This window comes from Palaemon carinicauda, chromosome 1 (assembly GCF_036898095.1).
Source record: "Palaemon carinicauda isolate YSFRI2023 chromosome 1, ASM3689809v2, whole genome shotgun sequence".
NCBI lineage: Eukaryota > Metazoa > Arthropoda > Malacostraca > Decapoda > Palaemonidae > Palaemon > Palaemon carinicauda.
Window position 1 is genome coordinate 159,010,487 of NC_090725.1, and position 18,175 is coordinate 159,028,661.

The 18,175-nt window shown below is 36.1% G+C and overlaps 1 protein-coding gene across 5 annotated transcripts in view; it reads left to right on the forward strand.

The window, feature by feature from the left end:
* Window positions 1–18,175, forward strand: part of LOC137652693 (E3 ubiquitin-protein ligase RNF19B-like) — a 305,828-nt gene that overhangs the window by 259,090 nt on the left and 28,563 nt on the right. For all 5 annotated transcript variants that reach the window (XM_068386125.1, XM_068386099.1, XM_068386105.1 and 2 more), the window contains exons 10-12: window positions 9,488–9,683; window positions 9,877–10,060; window positions 17,090–17,240. In XM_068386125.1, coding sequence (XP_068242226.1) covers window positions 9,488–9,683; window positions 9,877–10,060; window positions 17,090–17,240 — 531 coding nt within the window. The remainder of the gene's footprint in view (window positions 1–9,487; window positions 9,684–9,876; window positions 10,061–17,089; window positions 17,241–18,175) is intronic.

An 18,175-nucleotide genomic window follows, 5' to 3' on the forward strand; every position in this document is an offset into this window, starting at 1 on the left:
ATGGGTCCTAAAAGGCTTAGTTTCGCAAGTGGTATTGATAGTGGTGAGAAAAGGAAGAAGGAAATGCTTTCTTTAGATGTAAAGCAAGAAATTACTGAAAAGCATGAGTGAGTGAAATTGCAAAAGAATATGGCCGAAATATGTCGACGATCTCGACAATCTTGAAACAGAAAGAAGCCATTAAAGCAGTGAAACCTTCTAAGGGGATCACCATCATTTCAAAATGTCGTAGCCCTATCATAGAAGAGATGGAATGACTTCTGCTAATCTGGATCAAGGACAGAGAGATTGTTGGCGACACCATCACCAAAACTATCATCTGCGAGAAGGCGCACGCCATCTTCATGGACTTGAAGGAGGCGAGCTCTTGGGGTGATGCTGGGGAGAGTTCAACCGAACCTTCCTCAGACGATTTCAAGGCATCTCATGGCTGGTTTGAGAAATTTAAGAAACGGTCCGGGATATATTCAGTTATTCGCCACGGAGAGGCTGCTAGTGCGGACACAAAGGCTGCACCTGACTTTGTGAAGACCTTTGAAAGGGCCGTGCAGGAAGAAGGCTACGTAGAGCAGCAGGTGTTTAATTGTGATGAAACCGGGCTGCTTTGGAAGAAGATGCCCAGTCGAACCTACATCACCGCCGAAGAGAAGAAATTGCCTGGGCATAAGCCAATGAAGGATCGGTTGACTCTTGCCCTATGTGCCAACGCTAGCGGGGACTTTAAAGTCAAGCCCTTACTGGTTTACCATTCTGAGAACCCTAGTGCCTTTAAGGCACAGAATGTGGATAAGGACCAGCTTCATGTTTTCTGGCGATCCAACTCGAAGGCCTGGGTCACTAGGCAGTTCTTTGTATAATGGGTTAACCAAGTTTTCGGTCCTTCTGTGAAGAAGTATCTTCATGAGCAGAAATTGCCTTTAAAGTGCCTGCTATGCCTTGACAATGCACCCGCTCACCCCCCCCCCACCCCTTGGACTTGAAGATGATATCTTCGAAGAATTCAAGTTCATAAAGGTGCTGTATCTTCCACCGAACCACCTCTATCCTCCAGCCCATGGACCAGCAAGTCATCTCGAATTTCAAGAAGCTCTACACCAAGCACCTATTCAAGCAGTGCTTTAATGTCACGCAAAGCACAAACTTAACTTTGCGTGAATTTTGGAAAAGCCACTTTAACATCGTGCACTGCTTGAAGATCATAGATCAGGCTTGGGTGGGAGTAACTCGACGGACACTGAATTCTGCCTGGAAGAAGCTGTGGCCTGATGCAGTTTCTCCCCGAGATTTCGAGGGTTTTGACCCCGAACCTGATCCCGTGGTGGGTGCAGCGGAAGATGTTGAGAAAATCGTCTCCCTTGGCAAGTCCATGGGTCTGGAGGTCGACGCAGATGACATCACGGAACTCGTCGCCGAACATCACGACGAACTTACCACAGAGGAGCTCAAGGAACTCCATGCTATGTCTTAGCACATGAGTGATGACGAGGAAGGGATCGAGGAGGTAGAACATGTGTTAGGTTCGGCGCAATTAAAAGAGATGTTAGGAAAATATCAAGACGTGGTCGACTTCATCGACAAATACCATCCAAAAAAATTGCAGGTTTGTCGTGTAGTTGCGCAGTTCGATGATGTTTGCCTAACTCATTTTCAAAACATTCTGAAAAGCCGTACTAAGCAACTTTCTATCGATAGCTTCTTTAAAAAAACTATGAAGGGAACTCGTGATGAAGAGGAAGGAAGTGGTTCAAAGAAAATGGCAAAGAGTGAAGAGAAAAAAATTCAATCAATTTTAAGTGGAGAGAGTGAAAGTGATTAAAATTAATCATCAAAAAGAAAAAAAGAAAATGTATAAAAAAATATAAAATATAAAAATAAAAAAAAATAAATAAGCTAAGTTAGGTTAAAGTTCACTTAGTGTAAGTTAGAATAAGTTACGGTAGTGTACGTTTATCGTAGTCACCCTCTCTACCTCCTCGCCGCCCGTCCGTCTCCTCTCTGCGTAGCAAGACCAACACCTGCGCTGGACTTTCAAAGGTAAAGTGACGCTAAAAACCCGTTTCTTATTTATTATTTCTTGATAATTATTCTTTTTACATGTCTATTATCTAATTTAGAGTGCATATTGTCATGTGTAATTATGTGTAGTAATTTATTAAGGAGTTATCATAGGTTTTTGGGCTCAACCACGGATTAATCTATTTCAATGTATTCTTATGGGAAAATTCGTTTCATATATATATATATATATATATATACATATATATATATATATGTATATATATATATATATATATATGTATATATATATATATATATATATATGATAAATTTTGCACATTTTTACGTGTTTTTCATATTCAAATAAGCCATATATATTTTTGATATATTAATGTCTGGATTCTCTTAACAACCTCGGGATCACAGACCCAGGCGAAATCTCACAAAGACAAGAGCTTGGCTCCGGCCGGGAATCGAACCCTGGTCGGCAAGCTTATATAGACAGTGACTAACCCACTTGGCCACGAACAAAGATAAAAGTCCATGACAATTCTACTGTACTTATGCCTGTCAAATTCAGGTATTTTGTACTTAGAATTGAAATCAACCCATCTTCACCATCGTAGCTAATTGGTAGTTTGTTACTTGGCATTCAATTAATGATAAATTTTGCACATTTTTACGTGTTTTTCATATTCAAATAAGCCATATATATTTTTGATATATTAATGTCTGGATTCTCTTAACAACCTCGGGATCACAGACCCAGGCGAAATCTCACAAAGACAAGAGCTTGGCTCCGGCCGGGAATCGAACCCTGGTCGGCAAGCTTATATAGACAGTGACTAACCCACTTGGCCACAAACAAAGATAAAAGTCAATGACAATTCTACTGTACTTATGCCTGTCGAATTCAGGTATTTTGTACTTAGAATTGAAATCAACCCATCTTCACCATCGTAGCTAATTGGTAGTTTGTTACTTGGCATTCAATTAATGATAAATTTTGCACATTTTTACGTGTTTTTTTCATATTCAAATAAGCCATATATATTTTTGATATATTAATGTCTGGATTCTCTTAACAACCTCGGGATCACAGACCCAGGCGAAATCTCACAAAGACAAGAGCTTGGCTCCGGCCGGGAATCGAACCCTGGTCGGCAAGCTTATATAGACAGTGACTAACCCACTTGGCCACGAACAAAGATAAAAGTCAATGACAATTCTACTGTACTTATGCCTGTCGAATTCAGGTATTTTGTACTTAGAATTGAAATCAACCCATCTTCACCATCGTAGCTAATTGGTAGTTTGTTACTTGGCATTCAATTAATGATAAATTTTGCACATTTTTACGTGTTTTTCATATTCAAATAAGCCATATATATTTTTGATATATTAATGTCTGGATTCTCTTAACAACCTCGGGATCACAGACCCAGGTTGTTAAGAGAATCCAGACATTAATATATCAAAAATATATATGGCTTATTTGAATATGAAAAACACGTAAAAATGTGCAAAATTTATCATTAATTGAATGCCAAGTAACAAACTACCAATTAGCTACGATGGTGAAGATGGGTTGATTTCAATTCTAAGTACAAAATACCTGAATTCGACAGGCATAAGTACAGTAGAATTGTCATTGACTTTTATCTTTGTTCGTGGCCAAGTGGGTTAGTCACTGTCTATATAAGCTTGCCGACCAGGGTTCGATTCCCGGCCGGAGCCAAGCTCTTGTCTTTGTGAGATTTCGCCTGGGTCTGTGATCCCGAGGTTGTTAAGAGAATCCAGACATTAATATATCAAAAATATATATGGCTTATTTGAATATGAAAAACACGTAAAAATGTGCAAAATTTATCATTAATTGAATGCCAAGTAACAAACTACCAATTAGCTACGATGGTGAAGATGGGTTGATTTCAATTCTAAGTACAAAATACCTGAATTCGACAGGCATAAGTACAGTAGAATTGTCATTGACTTTTATCTTTGTTCGTGGCCAAGTGGGTTAGTCACTGTCTATATAAGCTTGCCGACCAGGGTTCGATTCCCGGCCGGAGCCAAGCTCTTGTCTTTGTGAGATTTCGCCTGGGTCTGTGATCCCGAGGTTGTTAAGAGAATCCAGACATTAATATATCAAAAATATATATGGCTTATTTGAATATGAAAAAAACACGTAAAAATGTGCAAAATTTATCATTAATTGAATGCCAAGTAACAAACTACCAATTAGCTACGATGGTGAAGATGGGTTGATTTCAATTCTAAGTACAAAATACCTGAATTCGACAGGCATAAGTACAGTAGAATTGTCATTGACTTTTATCTTTGTTTGTGGCCAAGTGGGTTAGTCACTGTCTATATAAGCTTGCCGACCAGGGTTCGATTCCCGGCCGGAGCCAAGCTCTTGTCTTTGTGAGATTTCGCCTGGGTCTGTGATCCCGAGGTTGTTAAGAGAATCCAGACATTAATATATCAAAAATATATATGGCTTATTTGAATATGAAAAACACGTAAAAATGTGCAAAATTTATCATTAATTGAATGCCAAGTAACAAACTACCAATTAGCTACGATGGTGAAGATGGGTTGATTTCAATTCTAAGTACAAAATACCTGAATTCGACAGGCATAAGTACAGTAGAATTGTCATTGACTTTTATCTTTGTTCGTGGCCAAGTGGGTTAGTCACTGTCTATATAAGCTTGCCGACCAGGGTTCGATTCCCGGCCGGAGCCAAGCTCTTGTCTTTGTGAGATTTCGCCTGGGTCTGTGATCCCGAGGTTGTTAAGAGAATCCAGACATTAATATATCAAAAATATATATGGCTTATTTGGATATATATATATATATATATGCTCGCTCTCTCTCTCTCTCTCTCTCTCTCTCTCTCTCTCTCTCCTCCTCCTCCTCCTCCTCCTCCTCCTCCTCCTCCTCCTCCTCCAATTTATAAGAAGGGACCTAACGAAGAACCTGGTAACTACAGACATGTGTGTCTAACTTCAGTGCCTTGGAAAATTTTTGAATAGATTATAGTAGTTTCAATAGTGGAACATAGAGAGAAAAGAATTTCCTAATAGACAGCCAACATGGTTTAACACAAAAGAGATCATGTGTGACAAATCTTTTGGAATTTTTCCACGTTTAGCATTTATGACAAAAGCAGGGCAATAGACATCATATACCTAAATTTTCAATATGCTTTTGACAGTTCCTCATAAAAAGATTGACAGTAAAAATTAAAGCACTAGGCATCATTGACGAGCCAGTTGATTGGATCAAAGATTGGCTAACAAACAGAATCAATGGAGAAGCTTCAGAATGGGCAGCTGTTACAAGCGGAGTACTTTAAGGATCCGTCCTTGGCCCATTGCTATCTGTGATCTTTATTAATGACAGATTCAGGATCATTTAGCCGAATAGCCAAATTTACCAACAATACTAAACTAGGCATAAATGCTGCGAACTCAGAAGATTTAGAAGCCTTAAGAGAGGATCTTTTGAAGCTAGGAGAATAGTCCAGAAAATGGCATGTGCCTTTCAACTGTGGGAAATGTAAAGTCATGTTCATAAGTTATAATAATTCTCTTATCAGATTACTCTCTGCTGGGCAATGAAATAGAAAGTGTGGACCAGGAGGAAGAAAACGTTATTATCAGCAATGATTTAAAGTTCACCAAAGACACTGTACTATAGCTGTACACATCACTAGTAAGACCCCTTCTCCAATACGGAGTTCAATTCTGGGCTCCAAGTATTCAGAAGGATATAGATAGACTAGAAACAGTATAAGCTAGGGGCGCCAAACTAGTTCCAGCACTAAGGCAATTTGGATATAGACAGAGGATGGAACGCTTGAACTTATTTGATCCACAAACTCAATAACTAAGGGGACTGTTAACAGAGGCATAAAAAATTCTTAAAGGAATAACAAATGCAGATTACAACAATCTATTCACGCTTAGCACAATTCAGTCCAGAGGTAATAGATACAAACTGGAATTGAAAAGATACACCACCACTCAATGTGGCAATTTCTTGACATACAAAATCGCAAATACTTGAAATAGACTTCCAGCAGATGTAGTAAACAGTAACATGGTAAAGGAGTTCAAGAATAAGTTAAACATGATCATAAGAACTCTCTAAATGCTTAAAGTAAATCACTCTACCAAAGAGAAAATAGTGTCTCTGCAGATGGACTGAAAATCTTTGAGACATCCAAAAGCCTTGTAACACATACACACACACACTCTCTCTCTCTCCTCTCTCTCTCTCTCTCTCTCTCTCTCTCTTTTTAATCACTGCTGCTGTTTTTTGAAAACTCATTGCTCACGGAGTCAGCAATCTCCCTAGTGGAGAGAATTTTATATCCTAGATCAGCAATCTCCCTAGTGGAGAGAATTTGATATCCTAGATCAGAATCATTGTCATTTATCCATTGCTCTACATCATTAATGGTCAGCTGTATTTCCTGTACGATGAAAACTATATTAAAATCTTGCGAATGAAATCCCTTAAAGTTAAGTTCGTGATCTTTGTTGATCACTATTTTTTCCAGCTATTAGCAAGCTGGTTATCTTAACGGCATTCCATGCAGCAGCAATGCTATAAATCCTGGTTTAATGTTGTAGGCTTTCATATTATCTAAAGTACAGTTGCCCCTTGTGTCATCTTTGATATCCTCCTCCTCTTGCAAAACTACCAAAACTTCATCTAAATATTCAAGTTGGTACAACCATGACATAATCACCGCTTGATCCTTTAGTTGAATCACCAAAGTTGTATTAGGCTGGAGAAAAATCACCCTGATACATCCATCTAGACTTTCAAGTTTCTCAACATCAGGATGAGCCGGAGCAATGTCGATAAGAATGTTGGCTTTCACTTCATCGGCTGGGATTTTAAAACAATGGTTTGGAAATTCTGTATTTCTCCAAAATCATGCTATAAAAACCAAGCAGAAAAAATTCAGGAATTAAACCATGAATTTTTGCTATGATAGTCGACTGGTAATTCATGCATCGAGTCCTAAAGGTATCAGATCTTGGCAGGCTTTCCAACAATAACAGGCTTAAGCCTATGGGTACCCAAAGTGTTATCGCCAAGTACCGCTGAGAATTTATCTTTACTTATTTTTTTTTCCGGAAACTTTTGTTTACTAATCATTGCGTGGGTATTACACAGAAATGAACATCAATATAATGCAGTTTCATCTGTGTTATAGATCCGACTTAGATTAAGTTTCTCATTTTCTAGGAGTTTCCGCATTAATTTTCTAATTTTCTATGAGTTTCCGCATTAAGTTTCTCATTTTCTATGAGTTTCCACACGTTATTACTGAACAGTTAGATAACACTAAGGTCAGCACTCCCTGACTCACAATTACGCATGCCATGCCTATTTTGAAATCTCCAGAGCCTCCCGGTGCTGCCATGGAAATTTTGTATACCAGGTGAAAGCCTAATTTCTTTACTGCATCAATAATCTCCACACCACACACATTTGTGTTAATTGAACATTGTTGCACACAACCTACAATTTATAAACAGCTTTCTCTAAATATTTATTCACTTTTAGCAACCCTCATGTGCTTACACTTAAACCCCACACTTTCCTCTTAAGTTGCAATATCAAAATGAGTGGCAAAAGCTTTTGAGTTTTCTTTACTCTTTATACGTCACAAACACTTTGCTTTTTAACTCCATATTCTGCACAAACGGTGAAGTACCAGACTAGTTTTTTTTATAAGTTCCAATTTAGAACTAATGCTGAGATTGACACGCTTTCGTTTTTCACCCTTAGAAGACATAACAGAATATTAACCGAATGATTCTTAGGAAACAAAAGTCACTGCTCAAGGCCCAAGCACATATGCTAAATTAATGAAAATCAATTGATTACAGCACTGGAAACAGTAATGGTCAATATGAGAACACTAATGAAAATAAAACAAAATCATAATTTATTTGTAAATAAAAGTGTAGAAAAATTCAAATATGCAAATGAAATGTAAATAAATTCTGAACAGTATATGGAAATAAATAACAGTAAGTAATATCAATATCTTGGAGAACTTTCTTTACAGTTCTTTCTTCTTTTTAAAACGACCTATTCTCGATAGTGTAGCTTTACTCAGATGACAATGTTAACATTCTCTCTGCCAAGCTCGCAAATGTAATTTTCAGTCGTATTAGAAACATATTACAATAATTATTGCGTAAATACGAATGTTATATATTACCACAGCTATCATAGTTTACTAGAAGCTATTAGTGTCAGTTATTAATTGGATGCGTGATATCATTCATTTGTTTGTTCATTGTGTTTAGCATTGAAAGTAGCAAAGCAGTCGTTTTCCTTTTGGGTTTCTTATGTAGGAAAAACATGATATAAAAACTGCTTTATGTAATGCGTTTTGTATTCCTAAGGATATAGTAAGAAAAAACAGCATTGGTAATAACATCATCTTTGCGTATACAGTATTACTTATACTATTTATTACTCGTATATGTGCACATGTATGTACTGGAAAGCGGGAGCTGGAAATATGCTGACTTTTGTTTATAATCTCTCAACTGGGCTCTCTCATATGTAGTTTCCAAACTTAATAAAAACATCTTAAAATAAAAAATACATAAACATCAATATTTTATAGAAAACCAGTTTTCATACATTTACTAGGAGCTACAGTATTGTTATCATTATTTATCAATTGCATGTGTAAATGTGTTCGTATGTTTGTTCATTGTGCTTGGAGATGGAAGTAGCAAGACAGTGGTGTTCCTTTTGGGCATTACATATAAGAAAAAAATGATATAGAAACTGCTTAATTCGTTTATTTTTTATTTCTAAGAATACAGTAAGTAAGTCAGCATCTGAAATAACATCATCTTTACGTGTGTTAAAAATACTATTTGTTACTTATATGTGTGCATGTACTTGAAAAGGGAGCCTGAAATCAGCTAAATGTGTATACGATTTCTCATGGGCTCCCATATAATGAGATTTGATTTCATTGTTAATTTACAGAATTATTTCTTGAGTAGACTATTTTTATGAAGATAGGACTAATAAAATAAAGCAAAATGATTTTATCACCATTATGTAATATCTATAGAGTAAATAAATATATATATCTCAGAACTATATACTTCTTATGGTGACCTTTGGCAACTGAACACTACTCTGGTTGTAAAAGAGTCTGTTGCTTTGAGATTCTCATGTATATGTAGATCATCATCATCATCAGTGGCTATTACTAGTCCACTGCAGAACAAAGAAGTATTACGAAATTAGTCAGGACTTGATCCTATATTTTCTATATCATTTTCCCTATAGTTATTTTATACACACACCATACACACACTTTTATTTAATGTTTTAATTTCTGTTTTAACTTTTAAGGCCGTATTTGGGCATATCTACAGTATATACACATGGGTCAGGATTGTTAATGAATGTATTCTCTTTTCAGGCTGTTATATCTCCTGTATTGGCAGGACTTGCTGTGAGTATAGGTGTGCCAATTCTATTAGCCTATGTGTATGGTGTTGTTCCAATTTCTTTGTGTCGCTCCGGTGGATGTGGTGTATCAACATCAGGAGGAGAAGTTCGTATTGCCTTTGATGATGAAAATGACATGGTCTTTGGCATTCCGGGGAGACAGTCAGGTAAAATAATGGGTTCTGTATTGTATTAAACATAAGTTATTGAAAAATTAAAAGTTGAATAATTAGAAAATAGATATGTTTTTTAAAGTAACTACATTTTGTTATGTTGTACTCTATATATTCATAATTTATTTGTTAAGATTATGTGTTACAAGGGGCATCAAGGAAACTTGTCTTTTCTCTATCCCTTAAGAGTTAAGTCATATTGGTGGAGGGACTGCAAGTATTGGTGAAGTATCTTGTGGTGCTTCCCTTTCTGCTGATTCAGCAGCTCATGTCCTTGCTGATAGTGACCGGGAGTCTGCTAGTAATACAGCCATTGCTCCTGCCTCTCTTACTGGCTCCATAGCATCTTCTTGTATATCTAGAACCAACAGGTAGGTTTCGTTCTCCAAATTATCCTTTGGAAATTATATAAATTTTTAGGTTATGTGACTTGTTTAAAATGAATGATTGAAATTTAAAAAATAAGAAAAAATGAGTCCCATATTTTTTATTTTTTATTTTAATGAACCTCCTGAGATGTTCATACTGCTTCCTCTCTGGCTCTGTAGAATTGCAATTTTTTTCAAGATTTACCCCTAAAAATAAAAAAAAATTACATTTTCTTTGCTTTCAATAGATGCCTTTAGGTAAGTAATGAAACACGAGAATAGTTATAAATGGTTTCAAATTATTGGAACCTAGATGTATGTCTGCCGTAGGCTCTAGAGCCTTTAAATATGTGGCCCCGAGTCTATACAATAAGCTCCCGTTAGACATCTGAAAGACTGAAGATATTAAAGCTTTCACTAAGAAACTGAAAATTTCTTGTTCTCTAACTGCTTTGATAGTGTAGATTTGACAATAAACGAGCAATATGGGTTGTGATATGTTGAATGCTTTTGGACAAACATGATAAAAAGACTGTGGAGGTCCTGTAGAGAGTAGGATTCCCCTGCTGTAAAGGACCAGAAAAGCAGCCAGTAAAGTAATGACCAGAAGCTAAACTATGATGCTCTAGAGACTTTTTGTTATTTTAGTCCAAGCAAGAGAAACTCTAAACTCAAGGCAGTGGAAGACCTTAGTACAGAGGTTATGCCACTACCCAAGACTAGAGAACAATGGTTTGATTTTGGAGTGTCCTTTTAGAAGAACTGCTTACCATTGCTAGAGTCTCTTCTAACTTAAGTGGAAAGTAGCCATTAAACAATTACAATGCAGTAGTTAATTCAATGATAGTAGAATCATTTGGTTATCTTAGTTTATGAGGAAAGAGGAGAATATATAAATAATAGGCCAGACTATTTGATTTATGTGTAGGCAGAGGAAAGATGAGCTGTGACCAGAGAGAGAGCCAATGTAGTATGATTTGACAAGTCAAAGGGCCCAAAACACTACCGGTAATATGTCAATGGGTGGTTGGTGCCTTAACCAACCTACTGTACATAGTATATATAGTATATTTAGAGTTCATAAATACTTTTGTACAGTATGCCGTAGTTTACTATAATGTAGTCTACAATAGGAGAGTGATAGAACTTGCCCAATGACCATTTCCCCATGACACATAAGCTGGTCGTCTGTGAGCCGTCTTACATACTGGCAGTAGGTATCAGTCTCTCCACAGATTGAGTACCTTTCAAGGGCGAGTGTGGTATGTTTGCCTAGCTCAGTGATCCGTTTCGTTGGACACTTGGGGATGGTCCCAAGTTGAATGATGTCCTAGTCTACTAGCAGTCAGGTATGTTTGGTAAGGGAGAGGCTTTATGATAGGGTTGTAGAAAGCAGGCTGGAGCACTTTCCAACCAGTCTCAGACTTCTTTGCCTGCCTCTGCCAAAGAAGCTCCAAAATATGTAAAACATTTAAGGGGTAGGGCTTCTGTCACCTTCGTCATCAACAGAAGAAACAGAATTTAACCACTCCCTCTTGTGAACATTGAAATCACCAAGAAGCAAGAAAGAGGGCTTTCTATCATCTTTTTGTACCTTAGCCATAATGGTAAGAAGACAATCAAAGATAGAACCATTTATGTCCAATCTATCGAACACAAATAAAAGTTATACCTGCCACAAACTTTTATTACCTGAATCTCATCACATCCATATTCATAGCAAGACTTATGAAATATACATACATACATGCATGCATACAATTTTGACGTATGTCGAACTCAAAAAGTGAAGTTTCCGTAGATTTATTATGATGCGTCTTGATTGGACAATCATCTCGATCATATTTTATCAATATTTTCTTACTGTTTATCATTATGTAATTTTCTTGTTTCATAAGATATCATGTGCTCTATTGCTGCATTTTTGTATTTTATTTATTTTTCAATTTAAAAGCATTTTACCAATCAAGAATTACTTAATATTTTGTTTATCTTTTGTTATGATCAGCTGATCTAAAAGTCCCATTAGTTACAGTATCAAAATATGGCGTACTTACGAATGGCATATTTTTTATATAATTTTTTAAGCTATTCGAAATATCTTCATGATGAATATTACATCAATGCTAATATGTTATAGGAAATCAGTTTCCATACAGTTAGTTTTAGCCATTATTATCAGGTATCATGCGAAATCGTTCTAGCTCTTTCTCTGTGCGTGTGTGTGTGCTCACTCTTGCAATTGCATACGGGTAGTTCATTTTTAAAGCTTCATACTGTACAGTATTTATTTTTAGTTCAATATTAAGCCTTCATATTTCATAAGACATGTTTATATTTTATTTTCTGATTTCTTAAGCATTTCAATAATCAACAATTACTTTTTGATTTACTTTCGGCTGGCATCAGCTGATCTTAAGGTCACGCTGCCGTATTGCAATTATGCGCACATACAGTACAAATAACACCCAGTTATATATTTTCTTAACATTCAAAATCTCTTCATAATGAATATTCATCAGTGCCAATATGTTATAGGGTATCACATTTTCAATACAGTTTGTTTATAAACCTTATTTTAATTTAAATGTTAATTACTTTTCTTGTAGTTTCCTTATTTCCTTTCCTCACTAGGCTATTTTTCCCCGTTGGAGCCCTTTGGCTTATAGCATTCTTCTTCTCCAACTAGGGTTGTAGCTTAGCAAGTAATAATAATAATAATAATAATTCCTCTTGCCCCAGAAAATCCATCTCATTTCAGAATTATTGGTGTCTTAAAACTTGGAATAGTAAGCTCAAATGAGTGCCTCATTTGAGAACCCAAAGTTTTTGAGTATAATAAAATGTACTGTCTGGAGGCAACTGTAGGGTATTGAATATTGGCATGCAGTACACAAACATTGCAATACATTAGATGATAATGGCAAAGTCTAGGATGTACTGGTCCTCATATTTGAAAAAAAAAAAACTCTACAGTAATGATAACAAATACAATATGTACACGATTATATCTAAAGCACCTCATGCAATCCATAGACTAAAGATAAAATGTCAGATAAAATTGGTCAACATGGTGCAGCTGACACATCAAACAAGGCTAAGTATCCTCCAGGGTAGCCACTTCAACTGAAGGGAGGATAGTAATGTTGGTTTTGGATAAGAGAGAAGATAAAGAAACAGATAGGGAAAAGGCAACCTTTTGATAAACCACCAGGCATCCATGGCCCTTTAATTAAGAAAAGAAAAAAAAAAACAGAGGAAGAGAAATCAGATAGAATAGTGTGCCTGAGTGTACCTTCAAACAAGAGAGCTCTATCCCAAGATAGTGGAAGACCATTGTACTGAGGTTATGGCACTACCCAAGACTAGTGAAAATAATGGTTTGAATTTTGAGTGGCCTTTCCCTAGAAGAGCAGCTTACCATAGCTAGAGTCTATTACTTGGTTAGCTTAATCTTTTTAGGTTATGAAGAAAGAGGAGAATGTGCAAAAAAAGTAGGCAAGACTATTTGGTGCACAAGTAGGGAGAGGGAAAATTAGCTGTAATGAGAGATATCCAATCTAATACTGTACTATCAGGCCAATCAATGGACTCAGTAACTGTTGCATTAGTATCTCAATGGGTGATTGATTCCTTGGCCAACCTACTATCTCTAATATGATCATTATGTCCTTATTATCCCCAGTACAGTATTGGGGAAAATTATGGGTAAAAGCCCATACTCTTACTAAAATACATGTATATTCAACCAATCTGTGCAAATAAAAAAGTTTTGGAAGCCCATATTTTTTTGTTTACTCGTTTATACAGTATATTTACATTAGGTATATTATGCTTATGCTGAAAGATTCATTAAGTGTCAGCGATGATAAAGCATAAAATTTGCCCCGAAAATATACACATGAGAATATGTTATGCCTGCAACGTCTACTCTAGCGGTCATTTGGTACATGTAGGGTATATATTTCTGGATTCGAGTGGAGGGCTCACCACTGTTTAGTGAATAATCCCAAAATATAATGTCTATGTCCTAATGATCCCCAGTGGTGAGGAAAATTAGATTACTGCTAATAGCCCATACTTATGCATATTAAGTTATATTCAACCAGTCTTCAAAAAGGCTTTGAAGCATGATTTCTTAATATACGAATTGTTTTGAAAAAAAAAAATGGATACTTTTTTTAATATTGATTAGTGTTTGTTATTCCTACATGAAATTTTTTTTTAATTTTATGGTCTACAAGCTATACATTCATCTTTTTGAAAGAAAAAAAAATTCCAAATGAAAAATAGGCATCTTTGAAAGTGACCTCCATATACAGTATTGATAAGATAATACATATAAGAATATAAAACACAGAATGTTTCCAGTGCTCAAGTTTTAGTACTTGGAATTCTCTTTTAAAGGATTTTTAAATGAAAGAAAATCAATCAAGGAATAATGAAGTGCTATAGAAATAGTTTGAAGTAACCCCAAAATAACAGTCTTAATGGTGCTGAGGTGCACCCCTTAGTAACCTTTTGGTTTACCTATCAGCATACTTGCAGATGAAAGTTGGGGTTTTAAGCTTTTGGACCACCTTTATCCCTCTGTATTCTTTAGACATATCCCACAGGCCCTTGGACCTCTTTCCTTAAGTGTGATGCTTCTAGTTCTAGGTTCCTCGTGGGACCAACTATGCATATTGTCTTATGTAATGTGTTCAGCATATAAGTCTCAAGGAGAGGTAGGATTACTGGCTCTTGACATCTTTCTTGCAACTGTTACAACCTGGTTGGCTGTCTTATATAGGCGATTTACAAAACGGAACACCTTTTGTACGAAATACGTTTGCCAAGAAGGAACTACACCATCTTTCCCTCTAAATGAGAGAATAGGTTGGTACCTTACCAAACATTTCTCTTGATATGCCTTCTTTTACACTGCCCATGTTATCCCCATGTTAGAGAGATAGATATCCTAGCACAGGAGGTCCTCTGGTTACAATGGTCTAGTAGTGATTCGCTGTTACGAACAGGTACATGAAAAATTTCGAGTTGTGACGTTTGGTTCATTTATACGACGAACTACTTGCCTACGCGGAGAGCAGCTAACGTCAAAGAGTAGTTTATTACTCATCGCTTTAATATTAGTTCTCCCTCTTTGTTTACATTATCCATTCAGAATTTTGTTGCTGCTGTATTATGGATATTGTCGTGGCCCTTTTTTTTTTATTTATTTTTTTTTTTTTTTGGGTGCCTGTGTAATGTCCGGAAAGTGTGAGAGAGACTTCTGATGGTAGTAGGGCAGGCCAACCTCAGGAATAGAGTTAAGGAATTGTCATATGTATTGCTTATTGTCTGCTAGTACTGTATAAGTATAGGCACACTACTGTATAGGGTACAGTAATGTATGAATGATAAGGTATTGTTTTCTCTCTTTTTTTAAAGCATACCAAAGTCAGATCTTGTTATGTGTGCGGATCAGGTAAAAGAAACAGATGCGTAAATCGAGAATCGGCGGATACATGCTACACTAGGGCGGGTCAACTCATAACCTACTAACTCACTGACCATTACCTACCTTTGGTTGACTAACACTCTAGGTAACCCAGATAACTGCGTTATATTCTTTCCATGTGCTTTCTATCATGGTATTTTAGTTCTTACTATTTTTCAGATTTAATTGTACATTATTAACAGAACTTCAGTACAAGGTAAGACAACTCATGAAACAAAAATCATCACCACGATTCATATCACTAGTCACCGCAAAGTACGCTTTGTGCAAGTTTAAAAAATACACTTGTTTGTATCTAACAACACTCGATGAAGCTGTAAAAAAATGGCCCTAATAGTTGATTGTAGAAATGCACCTAAAGTTAAAAACAAAAGTAAAAAATTCCTTAATGAAGCACAGTTATCTTAAACTCTATAATTTTTTTTTAGAATGGATAATGTCTGCTTAAACTTGTCAACCTGAGCTAAGGAAATTGAATGCCATGTTTTAAGGTTTCATTTACAGTAAGATATTGTAAATACACTACAATATTAGTATTGTTTACAATGAATGTATGAATATTTATCATACCACAAGTGAAAAAATAAGAAAACTAAACATGACTGAAACATACCTAGATGTTTAAAAATTTTTATTGTAAAATTTTATTGAGTGTCTTGTGTTATTATGGAATTCCTCTGAACCCCTTCACTCCATTTATGTCAATACACATCAAAACATGCCTGGTAGTACACACGGCCCGTGAAAGTAATTATCGCAAAACCGCGAGTATGTTATTTTTTTGTATGTACGGTTTTCTGTATTGCGAATGACGGAATTCGCAAAGATCAAACCTGTGATTAAGGAGGGACAACTTGTATATGTATGTATGTATGTACATATATCATGTTATGTATGTAAATCCGACTTATGAGGAAAATCAACTTCCGACGCATTGTAAAAACGGATTCCAGGAGACTTCCTCCCACCAATAAGTGTCTCCGTATTTTAAAGGATAAAATGTTTGTATATGCATGGGAACAAATAACATTTTAAAAGTCCCTTGTATTTTCCTAGTGCTACAAACCTGAGTCCTTTAAATTGAAATCCCCATAACAGCCACCCCTCCCAGTATGTGAGCTAAGGATGTAAGTGGCTATTCTGTAACCAGCAGGTGAACGGAGCATCCACCTAGTGCGGCCCATCATTCAAAGTGGAGAACCCTTTTCCCTGGCTGTATAAATGGCCATGAGGCCACTTAACCATATTTTTTTGTGCAATGCTTCATCATAATTGCAGCTTATTTACCTGTCCATTGAAATTCCAAATAGAAAAGGCTAGATACTCTCATGATAAAAACTGTATGGAATTTTAAGTTAAGAATGGTGTACGAGATTCATACAGAAAGTGTTTTTATTCTATAATTATATTAAAAGACTTTTTATAATAGATAATAGATTTGTGCTGCCTACTTTGTATACATTTATTTCTTTTACCATATACATTTACTATTACTGATGGTTGTAAGACATAATGTATCATTTATCTTCCAGGTTAGAAGTTCATGTAGACATTGCCCATGGTGCACGTTCTATTGCAAGTGGAGAAACTGCTTCTCTGGCAATATCTGAAAGATCCACACATACAGCGGATACAGAGAATGCTTCAATCCGGGGTCTTGCGGGCTCTCTTCTTCAGTACAAGGTCAGTCAATGAATAATGCTATATTTCCATTAATTGTACATTCAAATAGAAAAGGCTTTTAATTGCGAGTGCTAGCTTGATAACCGTTTAATTAAAAAATCTCAAAACTTTCTATTGTTATCTTCCTAGGGAAATTGGTTCAGTTTTAGATTTGATTGATAACTTCTCACAATCTTCAGCAATTGTTACTCCTGTTGTTTCTGACTGGTCAACATTTCTACCAATAGATTCTAACAATGGTACTATCCTAATTTTGACTGTAACAGTAAATACATTGGTACTGTACCTCAGTTTATAAGTAGAATTCTTTCTGGGTGCAAACTCATAAACAAAAATGCTCAGGAACTAAAATAAGTTTTCCCATATAGAAATGAAATATACTGTTAGTGCATTCCACACATCCATAAATACACCTACAGTATACCTGTATGCTCATTTTTATAGGTTTGGTAATGGAATAATGGAATTTAGTGAAAAAATTATAGTGCCTAACATCAGAAACTAATACAAAATAATTATCCACAATAAGCAATAGAAATATTTATAAAGTAACTTCCACTTTACCTTTGAGGAGTCGAGGCTAGTGTGGGGGAGACGAGAGAGGCGAAGGGACAAGTTAACTGCTTGGAGGTAGAAGCTTCCTCCAAAATATCAGTTCTCTCTCTTGAACCACATTCACTATCCCTAACTGAATCACTTACCGTATTTGACGGCCTATAAGACGTGCCCTCATTTCAGCAGGTCAAACTCAGGAAAAAAAAGTTTTAGTGTATTCAAGCAAGCGTATATTCATAAAAACAGTCTAGCTGTACATTACACAAGCAGAAACATACTGTATATTTCCGCGCAGTAGACAACCTTCATATAGAATGAGGCAGAAAATTAGGCCAAATTTTAATGAATTTAGGTCATATCTGCTGTATAAGATGACTGGT